This window comes from Poromitra crassiceps, assembly GCF_964638095.1.
Source record: "Poromitra crassiceps genome assembly, chromosome: 5".
Lineage (NCBI taxonomy): Eukaryota > Metazoa > Chordata > Actinopteri > Beryciformes > Melamphaidae > Poromitra > Poromitra crassiceps.
The window spans coordinates 57554185-57569895 of record NC_139642.1 but is presented as its reverse complement, the minus strand read 5'-3'; the positions used below and the strand labels follow the sequence as shown (position 1 = coordinate 57569895).

Genomic DNA, 15711 nt, shown 5'->3' with positions numbered 1-15711 from the left:
CACCACATGTGGCTCATGTGGTGAAACATGTGGACACATGTTAGATTTCACATGTGAAAACATGTGAAACACATGTGAAACCCATGGGAAGCATGTGGTTTTGGAACATTTTCACATGTGGAACACATGTTATCACATGTGATAACATGATTTGCCACATGTTGTATAGCAACATGTTTTCCACATTTTTAAAACAACATTTACATGGGTTTCACATGTAAATCACATAGGTTTCACATGTAATCACATGGGAATTGACATGGGTTTCACACATTTCACATGCAAAACGTTCCAAAACCACATGCTTCCCATGGGCAAAGCACATGTTTCACATGTGTTCCACATGTTTTCATGTGATATTTAACATGTTTTCACATGTGATCACATGTGAAATAGCACATGTGAAGTTCATGTGGTTTTTCTGTAAGGGATGGAATAAAAGTGATTAATTTGACCTTGCCTTTATTGGGTTATTTATTTTTACTGACCTTTAGGTGATGATGATGATGTCCATGAAAGTAGCAGCGGCTCTGAAGGCTCTCAGAATGGTACAGTATTTACTTCATGATTAACATTGAGCAGGTGCAAATGTTACAATCACAGATATTAACATGAGTAACGGATTGATTTAAATTCCAGTGAAAATCTCTATTTCAGGCTTTTCTTCAATTAAACTCAGAAATGTTCATGTTGAGAAGACAAATTATAAACAAGACATTAATACAGAAAAACAGCAATGCCTAAATCTACCTAAAAGAACGCTTTTTATTGTTATTGTTATTTTATTTTTTATATACATTAATGTGATCCTCCCCAACAGACGATGATGATCCAGTGTATGATGACTGTGAGCCAGGAGTGGTCTATGAAAATGTCAACTTCAGGTAAAACAGTTATATAAGATCCTCCCTAAGTTTAAACCTGTTTCGCTCCTTTACACAAACTTTTTCCACAAACGGCATCACAGCATCATTACTAATTACACCAGATGTAATCCTGGTTCAGGATGCCGTTCCAATCACCTCCGTCACTTTGTCTGTTTGCTTTGGGTCGTTAATGCCCAGATCATTCTAATAACGAGACAATTAAAACAATCACAATCACTGCGGCCTCGTGCCTGCGACCGAATCACAGCAGTGCCAATATTAGCCAACAATGCACTCCCTCTCGTGTGATATTGCTTATATATATATATATATATATATATATATATATATATATATATATATATATATATATATATATATATATACTGTGTATATATATATATTGTAACGAATCGGGTATTCGTCCAAGGAACCGGAGACTTGAAGTTGGTACAGGCTTTTATTCTTGGCTTCACAATATAGTTCCTAGCAGCTAGCTTCGCTGCTAGCTCTTCATGCAACCACTCCAACCCCCTCTCATGGTTAGACTGACTTCCGCCCCGGCCGCTGGTCACATATATCCCCTTCCCCCTAGGAACACACCCACACATATCAGTTCCTAGCTACACACGGAAACCCCACAATACACGTCAAACCCCGAATCGCTACATTTCCCCCACTCAACTTTAATGTCGCTTCCACGCGACATGCACAACCCACACACATATCCCCCTGTACCAAAACACACCCAACACAACATTTTTCCCATCACCACATCAAATTCTAATTCCCACAATTAGTCCCTTCTTTTTTTCAACACCCCCATCATAATGTCCAGTTTGCATCAGGTACTCCGTAATGTCTAGTTTTCCATTAGGTACCCCCATAATGTCTAGTTTCCCATTAGGCACTCCATAATGTCTAGTTTTTCATTATTTCCTTCTTTTTCACACATTTAAATTCAACCCACATTTTCCATTCAACAATAACCCCCACATCTCAATTAAACACAAGCCCCCACATTTTTCTTATTTCGTTTTCCCTCTTTTCTTTACATTCATCTTCAATTTAACTCAACCCCATCATTTACCTTATTCACATTATCACGTTTCACTTCGACCACCATTTCCAACCCCCCTTTCAAAGCTTCTGTCCCACCTGAAGCACATTACAGTCAACATAACGAAGGCAGTAGTCCCGCACATCCTCCTCGCGTTTGCCCCAGTAGTAAAGTTCACGAACCCGGCGGAGTGTCACTTCAGGCCCGAAATGACCCTTCCAGCCGCAGCCCCCGTGAGTCCCCCGCAGCACCAACCCCCGCAGGCAGCCGGGCACAACCCACTGGTTCCCACTCTTCCCGTGCCCCTTTCTCTCTAAAACCCCATCTCCACCCAGTTGCAGGTCCGAAAACATGTTCCACAGTCCCTTCGTGGCACCGGAACACGTGCGAATCTCCTCCACAGGGGGCCGGCGTCCGGCCGCTACCCACCCGTACACCGGACCGATCTCCGCGTCCTCCATCTGTCTGCGTTTCCACTCCTCCTCGTCGACATCCATGATGGCATCTATGTCCTCGTCTGTCAGGTCCCCATCTGAACAGCCTCCCTCGTCTTCCTCCACCTCTTGCACTCGTTCGTTCTCCCGTCCCGCTCCCCCAGGGAGCGGCGTGCTGAGGACAGCAGGGGGAACACCACCGGTGTCGATTTCCACCTCGGCTCTCCGCAGTGCAACCGTGGGGGGTATGTAGCGGCTAGGCTGGGCCGGTTCCCCCGGCGGTAACCCCCCAGGCTCACCCGGAGACACGAGTGTCGCTCCCCCGACTGTAACAGCTCTGCAGAGGATGTCCCTCACTTCCCTCTGGCTATTCAAAACGATCCCCGCTCTCCTGATGGTCTCGTCGCTGATGATGATGTCCCCCTCTACCGGCTGGTATGCAGAGCAGCTAGCCTGGGCCGGCTCAACAGTCACTCTCCTGCCCAGAACAATCGGCTCTGTACTGCTCCGTTGCTCCGCTGCCTGTTGCTCCGGCTGCTCTACTGCTCCGCTACTCCGCTGCTCCTCTGCCTGTTGCTCCCCCGGCTGTGTGTCTCTTCCAGCGTTCACACCCTTAGTGCAGTCTCTGGCTAAATGTTCAGGCGACTGGCAAGTCCAACAAAGCCTCACCTGTCCGCCGCCTGCACGTCTCTCCTCTCTCGCTGTCTTCCAGTCCCCGACAGCTTCTCGACACTCTCTGGCTAAATGTCCGATCGCGCCGCATGCCCAGCAGGCTCCCTGCTGTCCATGTCGTTGTCCCGCATACCCGGTCCGTCTCCCGGGACCGCCTCGGCACCACCTCGCCACGTGGCCCGGTTCTCCACAGGTCCAACACAGTCTATTTTGTGGCTCCTCCGGCCGTTCTCCACACTGCGCTCCCTCTGTACTCAACTTGTCCACACGCTGCCCGACTTCCCGCAGCGCCATCCACAGCTTCACTGCCCAGGCAGGAATCGCCTCCGCCAGCCATCTGACCTCTCTCAACAAACGGGCTTCCATGGCCGCCAGCGCCGAGCTGATCTCCCTCGTCAGCTCCTCTTTTCTCCCGTTCGCCAATGGCCATTCTTCACCGTGCACCATCACACGTGGCGCCCCTAGCAGCTAGCACACGCAGCTAGCCTGCTACCGCTAGGTCTGGAGCCCAAAAGCCGCACCGCACACAGTCTCTTTTGCCGTTCCTTCTCTCACCCTCTCCCTTCTCGGCCGTCGCAGAGGGTTATCGATCCCACTCCTAGACACCACTGTAACGAATCGGGTATTCGTCCAAGGAACCGGAGACTTGAAGTTGGTACAGGCTTTTATTCTTGGCTTCACAATATAGCTCCTAGCAGCTAGCTTCGCTGCTAGCTCTTCATGCAACCACTCCAACCCCCTCTCATGGTTAGACTGACTTCCGCCCCGGCCGCTGGTCACATATATCCCCTTCCCCCTAGGAACACACCCACACATATCAGTTCCTAGCTACACACGGAAACCCCACAATACACGTCAAACCCCGAATCGCTACAATATATATATATATACTGTATATATATATATACTGTATATATATATATACTTTAGGGCTGTCAAACGATTCATTTTCTTAATCGCGATTAATCGCGTCTTTGTATCGCATGTTTAAAATGCTATTATTTTGCATTGCAAAGCATTTTTTATTAGATATTAATAATTATTACCAGTGTGTCGTGATTGGGAATCAAATGAATGTAAATAAATGTACTTTGTGATCTTGAATTTTAGAATTATTTTCAATTCAATAGAAGTGCAATGTAGACAGGAGGTCACAAAATGTCTACAAAATGCATCTTGAATAGAAAATAGATGCACAATAATTGTAAACACTCCAAAACCGATACTTCCGGCGGCAGCGCTGTGGAGCAGTCGAAACCCAAAATGACACAGCCGAAGAAGGCTGTATCTGAGCTAAAAACTTTGGCAATTCCATGTGAATAATGGCTCGGTATTGGAAACTGTGTATTGATAACGTGTATATCGCGTGAAGCCATTGGAGCCGACCTCCCAGTGGTTAGAGGACCCGCGCATCCGAGACTCTGAAGGAATAATGAGTGAGGAGTCTCGCGCTAGCTAGCTGGCTGCTAGCTACTTTCAGGTGATCGCTCGCCTCAAACTCGATGTACTTCGGTGATATTTTAATTCCGTTTTTCACAAGGTGCAAACTACAGCTCTTGACTTATCTACTGTGCCATTTGGGAAGTAAAACGATCAATTTAAAAGCGTATTGCTGTCGTTCTCTTCCATGCCTGCCTGTACAAGCAGGAGACAGGAAAACCGAACGGCTTGACTACAAGTACGGGGCGACGAAGGGACAAAATAGCGCATGCGATTAACGCGATTAAAAAAAAATAACACGTTATGATCGGCGCGCGTTAACACGTTAACGCTGACAGCCCTGACAGCCCTAATATATATATATATATATGGAATATCTTTCAATAGTCTACATATATATATATATATATTGTAACGGATCGCATATCCGCCAAGGAACGGAGAGTTGTAGTTGGTACAAGGTTCTTTATTCACAGGTTCATTCAGCTCCTAGCAGCTAGCTTCACAGCTAGCTCTACCCACGACACCCGCTCTCGCTCACTCGCAGAGCTAGCCTGACATCTGGCACACGGCCGCTGGTCCCATACATCCCCCTTCCCCCTAGGAACACACCCACACACATTAGTTCCTAGTTAAAGGCCGGCTTTACCGTGGGGAATATGAATATATATTAATTCTTAAAAAATCTTAAATTTCGAATCCGTTGAAATTTTTGAAATTGCTTGTTCACAGCCAGAGAAAAAAAAAATTAAAAAAAGCAAAAAAAATAAAAAAATAAATAAAAAAAAATGGGCCAGGTGACGCGTTTCGCGTCGAAACGCGTCACCTGGCCCATTTTTTTTTTTTTTTTTTTTCTCTGGCTGTGAACAAGCAATTTCAAAAATTTCAACGGATTCGAAATTTAAGATTTTTTAAGAATTAATATATATTCATATTCCCCACGGTAAAGCCGGCCTTTAACACAGAGACCCCACAATACACGTCATTACCCGATTCGCTACATTTCCCCCACCCAACTTTAATGTCGCTTCCACGCGACATGCACAACCCACACACATATCCCCCTGTACCAAAACACACCCAACACAACATTTTTCCCATCACCACATCAAATTCTAATTCCCACAACATTCCAACAACAGTCCCTTCTTATTACACCCACCAATAACCCCAACATTTACATTAACTTTTCTTTTCCAGCAACTTCTTAATTTTTCATTTAAACCCCATTTCCATCCCCCCTTTTACAGCTTCTGTCCCACCTGAAGCACGCTAGTCCCGCTCAACCCCCAGTGGGGTTAGTCCTCTGCAGTGTAACTCAGCACGGTTTCCCCTCGGTGCCCCACAGTCATCACACGCACCGCAGTAGCTTCGCACATCCTCCCTTTGTTTGTCCCAGTAGAAATGTCCACGGATGCGGGTGAGTGTCTCTTCGGGCCCGAAATGACTGGATCCAGGGCCCTTGTGTGCCCCCTTAAGCGCAAACTCTCGCAGGTAACCGGGTACAACCGTCTGCCTCCCTTTTACCCCGTGCTCTGTTCTCTCCAACAGCCCGTCTTCATCCAGCCGCAGGTCGGAAAACATGTTCCACAGTCCTTTCGTGGCACCGGAAAACATGTGAGTCTCCTTCACAGGGGGCCGGCGTCCGTTCGCCACCCACGCGAGCACCGGACCAATGTCAGCGTCCTCCGCCTGCTTGCGTTTCCACTCATACACGTCGACATCCCAGATGACCCTGTCGTCGTCGTCCAGCTCTTGCACTCGCTCGTCCTCCCGTCCCGCTCCCCCAGGGGGCGGCGTGTTGAGGACAGCAGGGCGAACACCATCGGCGTCGATCTCCACCTCGGCTTTCTGCAGTGCAACCGTGGGGGGTATGTAGCGGTTAGGCTGGGCCGGTTCCCCCGGCGGTAACCCCCCAGGCTCACCTGGAGACTCGAGTGTTGCTTCCCCGACTGCCACAGCATTGCAGGTGATGTCTCTCCCTTCCTTCTGTCCGTTCAACACAATCCCCATTATCCTGATTGTCTCGTCACTGATGGTGATCTCCGCCACTACTGGCTGGTATGCAGAGCAGCTAGCCTGGGCCGGCTCAAACGTCACTCTCCTGCCCAGAACAACCGGCTCTGCACTGCCCCGTTGCTCCGCTGCTTGTAGCTCAGGCTGCTCCACTGCTCCGCTACTCCGCTGCTCCTCTGCCTGTTGCTCCGGCTGCTCCCCCGGCTGTGTGTCTCTTCCAGCGTCCGCACTCTTAGTGCAGTCTCTAGCTAAATGTTCAGGCGACTGGCAAGTCCAACAAAGCCTCACCTGTCCGCCGCCTGCACGTCTCTCCTCTCTCGCTGTCTTCCAGTCCCCGACAGCTTCTTGACATTCTCTAGCCAGATGTCCGATCGCGCCGCATGCCCAGCAGGCTCCCTGCTGTCCATGTCGTTGTCCCGCATACCCGGTCCGTCTCCCGGGGCCGCTTCGGCACCACCTCGCCACGTGGCCCGGCTCTCCGCAGGTCCAACACAGTCTCTTCCGTGGCTCCTCCGGCCGCTCTCCCCGCTGCATTACCTCCGTGCTCATCAAATCCACCCGCTGCATGACTTCCCGCAGCGCCCGCATCACCTCTACTGCCCAGGCAGGAGTCTCTTCCACCAGCCGTCTGACTTCTTTCAACACACGGGCTTCCATGCCCGCCAGCATCGAGCTGTCCCCGTCGTCAGCTCCTCTTTTCTCCCGTTCACCGATGGCCATTCTTCCTCGCGCACCATCACATGTGGTCTTAGCAGCTAGCAGTTAGCAGTTAGCACCCCTGGTAGCTAACTTACATTACTAGCGCTAGGTCTTGAGCCCAAAAGCCGCACCGCACACAGTCTCTTTTGCCGTTCCTCCTCTCACCCTCTCCCTTCTCGGCCGTCGCAGAGGGTTATCGATCCCACTCCTAGACACCAATGTAACGGATCGCGTATCCGCCAAGGAACGGAGAGTTGTAGTTGGTACAAGGTTCTTTATTCACAGGTTCATTCAGCTCCTAGCAGCTAGCTTCACAGCTAGCTCTACCCACGACACCCGCTCTCGCTCACTCGCAGAGCTAGCCTGACATCCGGCACGCGGCCGCTGGTCCCATACATCCCCCTTCCCCCTAGGAACACACCCACACACATTAGTTCCTAGTTAACACAGAGACCCCACAATACACATCATTACCCGATTCGCTACAATATATATATATATATATATATATATATATATATATATATATATATATATATATATATATATGTAGACTATTGAAAGATATTCCATATTCCAGACTGAAATGTTATAACAGAAGTGGAGTATTGGCCAGAATTACATTAGACACTTATTCAGCGGGTATCTTGCATGTTGCGTTCAGGTGCACTGTACATTTTTTTATTTATTTGTTGTTGTAATTCCAGAACGGGCGGCACAGGGGGCGCTCGTGGGCCACATGTGGCCCGCGGGCCGCCAGTTGCCCAGATCTGTGTTAGGGCCATCCAGTCTCAGAGCACCAACCAGGCCTCCACTCCAGACCAGAGAGACGATGAAGAGAATGAATACGTCGCTCTTCAACATGGTCAGCCTTCAAACCAATCATGAGTGCTCTTCACAACTAAAACTACACTAACATTCTATAAATCACTTTCTTTCTTTTTTGAACTTCTTTTCATTCCCTTTTCTCAAGTTTACTCATATAGTATATTCACATGTTCAGAGATACATCACAGGTACAAGTGTCTTAAGAAGCAGTCGGTAGATTTTTGTGTCCTCCCATTCTTAGATGACAGGGACAAATAGTGGCATTCCTCTATGAACACAGAAAAACAAAATATGCATTATAACAGACAGGAATAAATATATGAATGAAAATAATAATCCACAGGAGTTGTTCACTATTCTTAGATTTGGAGTGCTAGAAACTAGAAAAGTTGTGCCCTTGCACTAAGACTTGGGCGTAAGATATATGGCCCCGTTCTTTAGGCAAGTTTTCACACTGCTGAATCAAACCAAGCCAGGACTTTCCACTGTTGTTCTAGTATGAAAAGACTATTAAACACCATTTCTTACACCTGGGTCTTGACTAACTAACATGTGATACTAACATCTACAAAACAACCCAAGGCTCTAGTAATATGAAGCAAAATGGTAGCTATAGCTTTGCTTATCTATCTCAAAATGATATCCCACTGAACATACTCCGTTTGAAGAAGACTGATGATGAAATCAGGTTTAAGTTGGTATCATGGAATACAAGTGATTAATTTGACATTGCCTTTATTGGGTTACTTATTTTTACTGGCCTTTAGGTGATGATGATGATGTCCATGAAAGTATCAGCAGCTCTGAAGGCTCTCAGAATGATACAGTATTTACTTCATGATTAACATTGAGCAGGTGCAAATGTTAGAATCACAGATATTAACATGAGTAACGGATTGATTTAAATTCCAGTGAAAATCTCTATTTCAGGCTTTTCTTCAATTGAACTCAGAAATGTTCATGTTGAGAAGACAAATTATAAACAAGACATTAATACAGAAAAACAGCAATGCCTAAATCTACCTAAAAGAACGCTTTTTATTGTTATTGTTATTTTATTTTTTATATACATTAATGTGATCCTCCCCAACAGACGATGATGATCCAGTGTATGATGACTGTGAGCCAGCAGTGGTCTATGGAAATGTCAACTTCAGGTAAAACAGTTATATAAGATCCTCCCTAAGTGTAATGTTTCGCTATATATATATATATATACTGTATATATATATATATATATATATATATATATATATATATATATATATATATATATATATATATATATACATAATATATGTATATACATACATTATATATATATATGTATGTATGTATGTATATATGTATATATGTATATATGTATATATGTATATATGTATGTATATATATCTTATTATTAAATTAATCTTTACTCTGCATTCACAGAACTAACAATTCCTGGGCGAACTGAAGGGACTGGTTATTCTGAAGCCAAACTGGGAACCGCCCATGGTAAAATGATAGAACTCATGCTGCCATACATTTTGTCTTGTTTTTTTGGAGTGCTGCATTCTACAGATAATTAAATGAGTTACAGCCAAATGTAAATTTATGTCAGACGGCAGACGTACATTTACAATGATTTTGTTCCAGGTCCACGAAAGAGAAGTGCGTCAGCCAGGCAGGCAAACAAGAGAGCCATGGATTACAACAAAACATAACAAGTTGAACACATTCTTACTTACCTGACACACTGTATCATACAGATGTGTGACTGCATACTATAACTGCACACATCTCTGCTATTCAAACATGCCACATTGTCTATATAGCTGCTTATTCCCATTCAGGTTCAGGGCTCCAGCTTTACTGCATTGGGTGGAAGGCAGGGAAACATGCAGATTATTTTGTACAGAATCTATCCCACTGAGCAATTTCACGTCTAAAAGACGTTTATAAAACATCTATTCAACGTCTATTCTAGATTAAGGCTATTGAAGGTTTAAAACTGAAATTTTAGTAGATGTCTAGGCAACCTGGATTTGAACCTGGTTCACCAGCATGGTAACCCAACACCTTAACCAGTGCACTATCTATTCCCTGAAATAGAATGGCACCTCATTGAGGGTAGTCTTAGTTGTAACTTTTACCCGCCGCTCCTGCACACCACAGCACAGGGTAAACGATGAGACACGAATATACATCAGGCCTATGTAACGTTATGGCATGAACCTGTTTTTATTGGAAAAATTGGGGTCAAGTAAAGTCTTTCGTCGATCACAACAATTTCACAACCAAATAAACTGTCCAAATATTCAACAACAACAAAACAAAGACATGCATTTGCTGTTAAGAGCTTCAGAATTTGGAATGGACAAATAATATAAGAATGGGTTAAAAAAATGATTTGAGCTCTCAACCATTTGGTTATCCTTGTGGAGATTTTAGTGGCAAAGTATTTTTCTCTGTGATTTGGTATCGGGCTCTCTTGATTGTTCCAGGCACGGGTCGATCCGTGCTTGCTGGGTTGCAGTGACAGAATTATGACAAAAATTAAGTTATAACCTACTGTAAACACGTGGGGGTGTGAAGCGCTTTAAACATTTACAGGTTTTATGCATTTTATAGGCTATTAAAAGATGGTCTAAAACTCGGCTAAACATAGACCCAAAATCCTCGTCTAATCGTGGTCTATAGCTAAAACCACTGCTCAGTGGGGAATCCGTGTACGACCAAAAATAAAAAGTTATAGTGTAAACACAAGGGTATACAGTGCTTTTCTTACACATTTACAGGTGTTTATGCATTTTTAAATGTCTTTTGAAGTTGTTAAAACATCGTCTAAAACTCGGCTAAACGTAGGCCCAAAACCCTGGTCTAACCGTGGTCTATATCAGAGCGAAACCATAGAGGCGAGGTTGAAATGAGGTCTAAAGACGTCTATTGCTCAGTGGGATCATAGATCATTTATACAGACAGGCAGTTGAATGACGTTTGTCTTCCCAACACAAACTGCAGGACCACTGAGGCATTTGGTCATGCTAACATTGCCTACAATAGCCTATACTACTGCATATACAGTACAGTATATTGGTACAAATATTTTGTCACATTATTTTTTTAAAGCTACACTAGTGGGCTGAGCTGCTCACTGCTGATCAGTAGAGAGAGTTACTATTTAACCCTTTAGTTTTGATTCATGACTTCTGTGGGTGAGAAGTGTCAGACCTGCCACCAGAATATAATTTTGTAAATAGAGAGAATCTGCTGCATCTGCAGCAGATTCTCTTTGTTTGCTCTTGCAGCCTCTTGCAGGGTGGATTTGACATACAAGTCTTTCCCAGTGCAGCTTGAAGTCACTATGCTTACCTGTGTGAAAGCCCATGAAAGCCACAATTACTTATTCATATGTAATGAACTGATGTTAACTAGAACATTTATGATTTACCCCGTTTCCCCTGTATAGATAGATAGGTAGGCTACTTCATTTATCCTGGAGTTATTGTATGTAACAATAAACGTTGGATTTCCTCAGCATGCTGGTGTTTTTTTTTATATTGATATGATCATTCTTCCAGCCATGTTTAATCTGTTAAATCTGTATAATCTTCCATAGCCCATTATTGTTTATTGATCAGTCAAGGATATAATCCTCCCCTTGAGGGGGCAGCAGTGGCCTACAGTTTGAAGATGTGTGCTTGTGACCACAACACAACCATCACACCAGAAAACAGCCAAAAGCCTCTGAAAGCAGCTGCTCCCTGACCCTGACCAGGGACAATATGAGAGCCAGAGAAAGGCCAAAACAAGAGTTGGCTATGCTTCAACTATGCACATTACCGATTTATAAAAAATCTGATTGTGTAAGTATTTTGTGAAAGCACCAATAGTCATCCATATTCCCTACAATATTGTCGCAATAATGATATTGAGCTATAGGCATTTGGTCAAAAAATATTGTGATATTTGATTTTGTCCATATCGCCCCGTAGATGTGATATTGCCAATGTTCGATTGACATGGTGTTGCAGCTGTGGATGTGATGCATATGGATGACTGTCAATGTTGTGCATTTTATACTGAGTATTTTCGTGTTATCGGCTCTGTAGTAGCCTTACTACCCTATATGCCCTTTTGATGTAGCGTTATAAAAAAAAAGGTAACCCTTTATTTTACAGGTACCCTAGTTACATATGAACTATTTGTAATTACACATGAACACCAAATGTAATTACACAGTAATTACCAATAGTTATAAATGAAGTTCATATGTAGTTACATTGTAACAGACCTGTAAAATGGAGTGAGTCTGTTCAACTGTAGTTCATATGTAGTTACATTGTAACCGACCTGTAAAATGGAGTGAGTCTGTTCAACTGTAGTTCATATGTAGTTACATTGTAACAGACCTGTAAAATAGAGTGAGTCTATTCAACTGTAGTTCATATGTAGTTACATTGTAACGGACCTGTAAAGTGGAGTGAGTGTATTCAACTGTAGTTCATATGTAGTTACATGGTAACGGACCTGTAAAGTGGAGTGAGTCTATTTAACTGTAGTTCATATGTAGTTACATGGTACCGGACCTGTAAAGTGGAGTGAGTCTATTCAACTGTAGTTCATATGTAGTTACATTGTAACGGACCTGTAAAGTGGAGTGAGTCTATTTGGGCTCTATTCTCCCACAGGCCATCGGCGCTATTACGGGCCTTAACCGCAAAAAAACGTGCCTTGCGCCTGTTTCGGCAAGATAGCAATAGGCTTTAGGCTGCCAAATGCGCTTTAGGCCGAATGGGCGTGGCGGAGTCCCTGAATGCGCCAAAGTGGGCGTGTCGGCGCTAAATACCGGCGTACTGCTATCTTCCAGCCATCTTCCGACGTGGCCTACTTTTAGCGCTTTGCACTTTTGAAAAGCAGGCCTAAAGCAGGATTCTGTGCACCGGGGACAGGAAAGTGAATGGAGAATACAATATATAGAAAAAAATACTTTAGAATACAATAGAATATAAGATTGCAACCCTGCGAGGTCATCAATACCTCGAATGTGTAGGACAGGGATACTCAACTTGCTTTGCCCGGGGGCCACTTTCGTGAAATGATAGAAGGCCAGGGGCCAGTTAATAAACAAACCATATACATTTTTCTGTAGCGGATTGTAGGTTTTTGGGGTGTCACCTGGAGTTTAGTCTGACAATGTTGTGCATACCGGATAGTTAGTTAAGTTAGTTAGGTTAAGTACATACATCAGTGCCTGGGTAGCAAGCAGACGTCAGTATTTGACAATTTAGCAGCTAAATCATAGAGTATTGGAAGATATTCCATATTCCAGAGTGAAATGCTATAACAGAAGTGGAGTATTGGCCAGAATGACATGAACATTTGGACACTTATTCAGCGGGTATCTTGCATGTTGCGTTCAGGTGCACTGTAAAAAAATATATATATTTATATATATATATATTTTTTTTCCTTTTTTTATTTTTTTTGCAATTCCATCACGCGCCATGAGTATCACTGGTTTAGGCCAGGGTATAAAAGCGATGTTCTACTCATAGGCGATTGCGCTCTGTAGCTGCATACAGGGTTGGACATGGACAGGGTTGGACATGGTTGTTTGTCCATTGCACTAAAACAGAAATTAGTGTGAGGGGTATATATACCACTCTCATAACATGTGTGTATGACTTAGGGTGTCGAGTCATAGTCTATTTTTTATTTGTCTTTATTGAATGTTCCAAAACTGCATATTTACCTAAGACTATAGGCTAATGATTATTTCCACTCACCACTTATTTAATGTGGTTACTTTACTTTGTGGTCAAAAGTTTGGAAGTAACAATGCTGGGGGATATGCAAATGTATTTGCCCAATGGGTCCAATGGCATTGCTCTCTGTCAGAACTTGCTTGGATGTCCTGATGTTGGTTTAGTAGCAACAGTAAACACAAGTTAATAGCAGCATTCACTATAGACTAGTGAATACTTTCCACAAAATCATCTTTCCACAATGAAGAAAACCAGAAGGAATACAGTTCCACTTTTACCAAATAAACCAAAATTGATGTTCTGTGACAAGTTATATCATATCTACTAGCCTCTTCATTTTGCTCTCAGAGTGCACCAGATTAATGCATTTTACTTTAAAATTTACAAAATGTCTTTGTCCAGGGGGAGCACAGCCCCCCCCCCTACATACCCCCCAGTCGGAGTCCTATTACCTTGGTGGTGCAACCCCTGTTTGGAAAGCCTAAAATCACCTCTGGTTCTACTATGCTATGCTATGCTAACCAGCTCAGTGGCCTTGTGGTTTGAGTGTACACCCTGAGACTGGGAGGTTGTGAGTTCGATCCCCGGCCGAGTCATACCAAAGACTATAAAAATGGGACCCATTTGCCTCCCTGCTTGGCACTTAGCATGAAAGGGTTGGAATTGGGGAGTTAGATCACCATAGGATTCCTGAGCGCGGCACTGCTGCCGCTCACCGCTCCCACAGGGGATGGGTCAAATGCGGAGAACAAATTTCGCACACTCAGGTGTGTGACAATCAGTGGGACTTTACCTTTACCTCTCCCTGTATGTTGATTCTGCCTTGCTCCTATCTTCTGCCTGATATTTCAATAAAGCTCGAAAGATATCTCTGTGGTTCTGATCGATCACCTGTGGTGAGCTCTTACCTGGATACAGAGAAACTCAACACAACTTCCTTACACAAGACATTAATACAGAAAAGCAGCAATGCCTAAATGTTGATCATTAATACCTACTTTTAGAAATTATATAGGCTGAAATCAAATCACTGTGCATAATTGTGAAAGTGTCTTTATTGACAGATGAAAAGACTGTTATTTACCCTTAAACCCTTAAACTGTTAATTGCCCTTTCTCGCCACCTGGTGAGTAAATATATATGTAACTAAAACCATTAAAATTGACAACCGGTCCGCAACTTTTTTTTCCATGTATCTACCGGTCCTTGGCACAAAAAAGGTTGGGCCCTGCTCTACAGCACCGCAGCTGGCGTTTAAGCACTCTAGACGGCTAGTGTTTTTGGGCGGGGTGCTCTGGGCGCCTCAAGTAGATAAAAGTGCAACTTTTGTCGAGGCATGCTGCTCATCAATGTCACTGATGGTTAGTCACACACACACACACTGTACACACACTTCTATACAATCAGACTTATTTTTGGAGCCAGTGGAGCGCTTGCTGGTCATTCGAAATAATCCAGGCTTAACGGACTTCCGCATTGGCTTGAAGTTTCAGAATGGGAGGTTTCCCCTTAGCATACAGCTCTAACAGTGAACTCACCGTGATGCAGTTGGAGATGAGAAGACACACGGTTCAGTTTACTGATCATGGAAGATCACTCATCAGTCTAAAGTGTGTGTGTGTGTGTGTGTGTGTGTGTGTGTGTGCATGCACCTGGGGGTCGAGGTGTTTTCACATACAAGTGGGAAACCCAAGTGTAAGGAAGTTTGTGTGCTTGCCTTGTGTGAAGTTTCCTGGATCTTAGGTAAGGGCTCACGGGCAGTGATCGATTAGAACCACAGAGATGTCTTTCAAGCTTTAATGAAGTATCACAGGCAGAAAGTAAGGCAGAAGCAACGTACAGAGCTTACAGATTGCAGAAAGGGGAACAGGACCATACATACAGTATCATAGCAGAACAACACCTTTATAATCCCCCCACATTCGAGGTATGACATCGTTGGTGATGTC

General features: G+C 44.1%; 1 protein-coding gene across 1 annotated transcript; it reads left to right on the top strand.

The window, feature by feature from the left end:
- Positions 1-499: 499 nt before the first annotated feature.
- Positions 500-11489, top strand: LOC310777117 (uncharacterized protein). The gene is made up of 6 exons (XM_083637383.1): positions 500-548; positions 821-884; positions 7895-8052; positions 9109-9172; positions 9444-9509; positions 9651-11489. The coding sequence occupies exons 1-6, from the start codon at positions 501-503 to the stop codon at positions 9716-9718; spliced, it is 468 nt and encodes a 155-aa protein (XP_083493509.1). The 5' UTR covers position 500; the 3' UTR covers positions 9719-11489.
- Positions 11490-15711: the final 4222 nt, after the last annotated feature.

Excerpts from the sequence above, each read along its gene's own strand:
- LOC310777117 (XM_083637383.1), top strand. The coding sequence starts at position 501 with ATGATGATGTCCATGAAAGTAGCAGCGGCTCTGAAGGCTCTCAGAATG. Across the intron at positions 549-820 it reads CTCTGAAGGCTCTCAGAATG|ACGATGATGATCCAGTGTAT; the intron begins GTACAGTATTTA and ends CCTCCCCAACAG. Across the intron at positions 885-7,894 it reads TATGAAAATGTCAACTTCAG|AACGGGCGGCACAGGGGGCG; the intron begins GTAAAACAGTTA and ends TTGTAATTCCAG.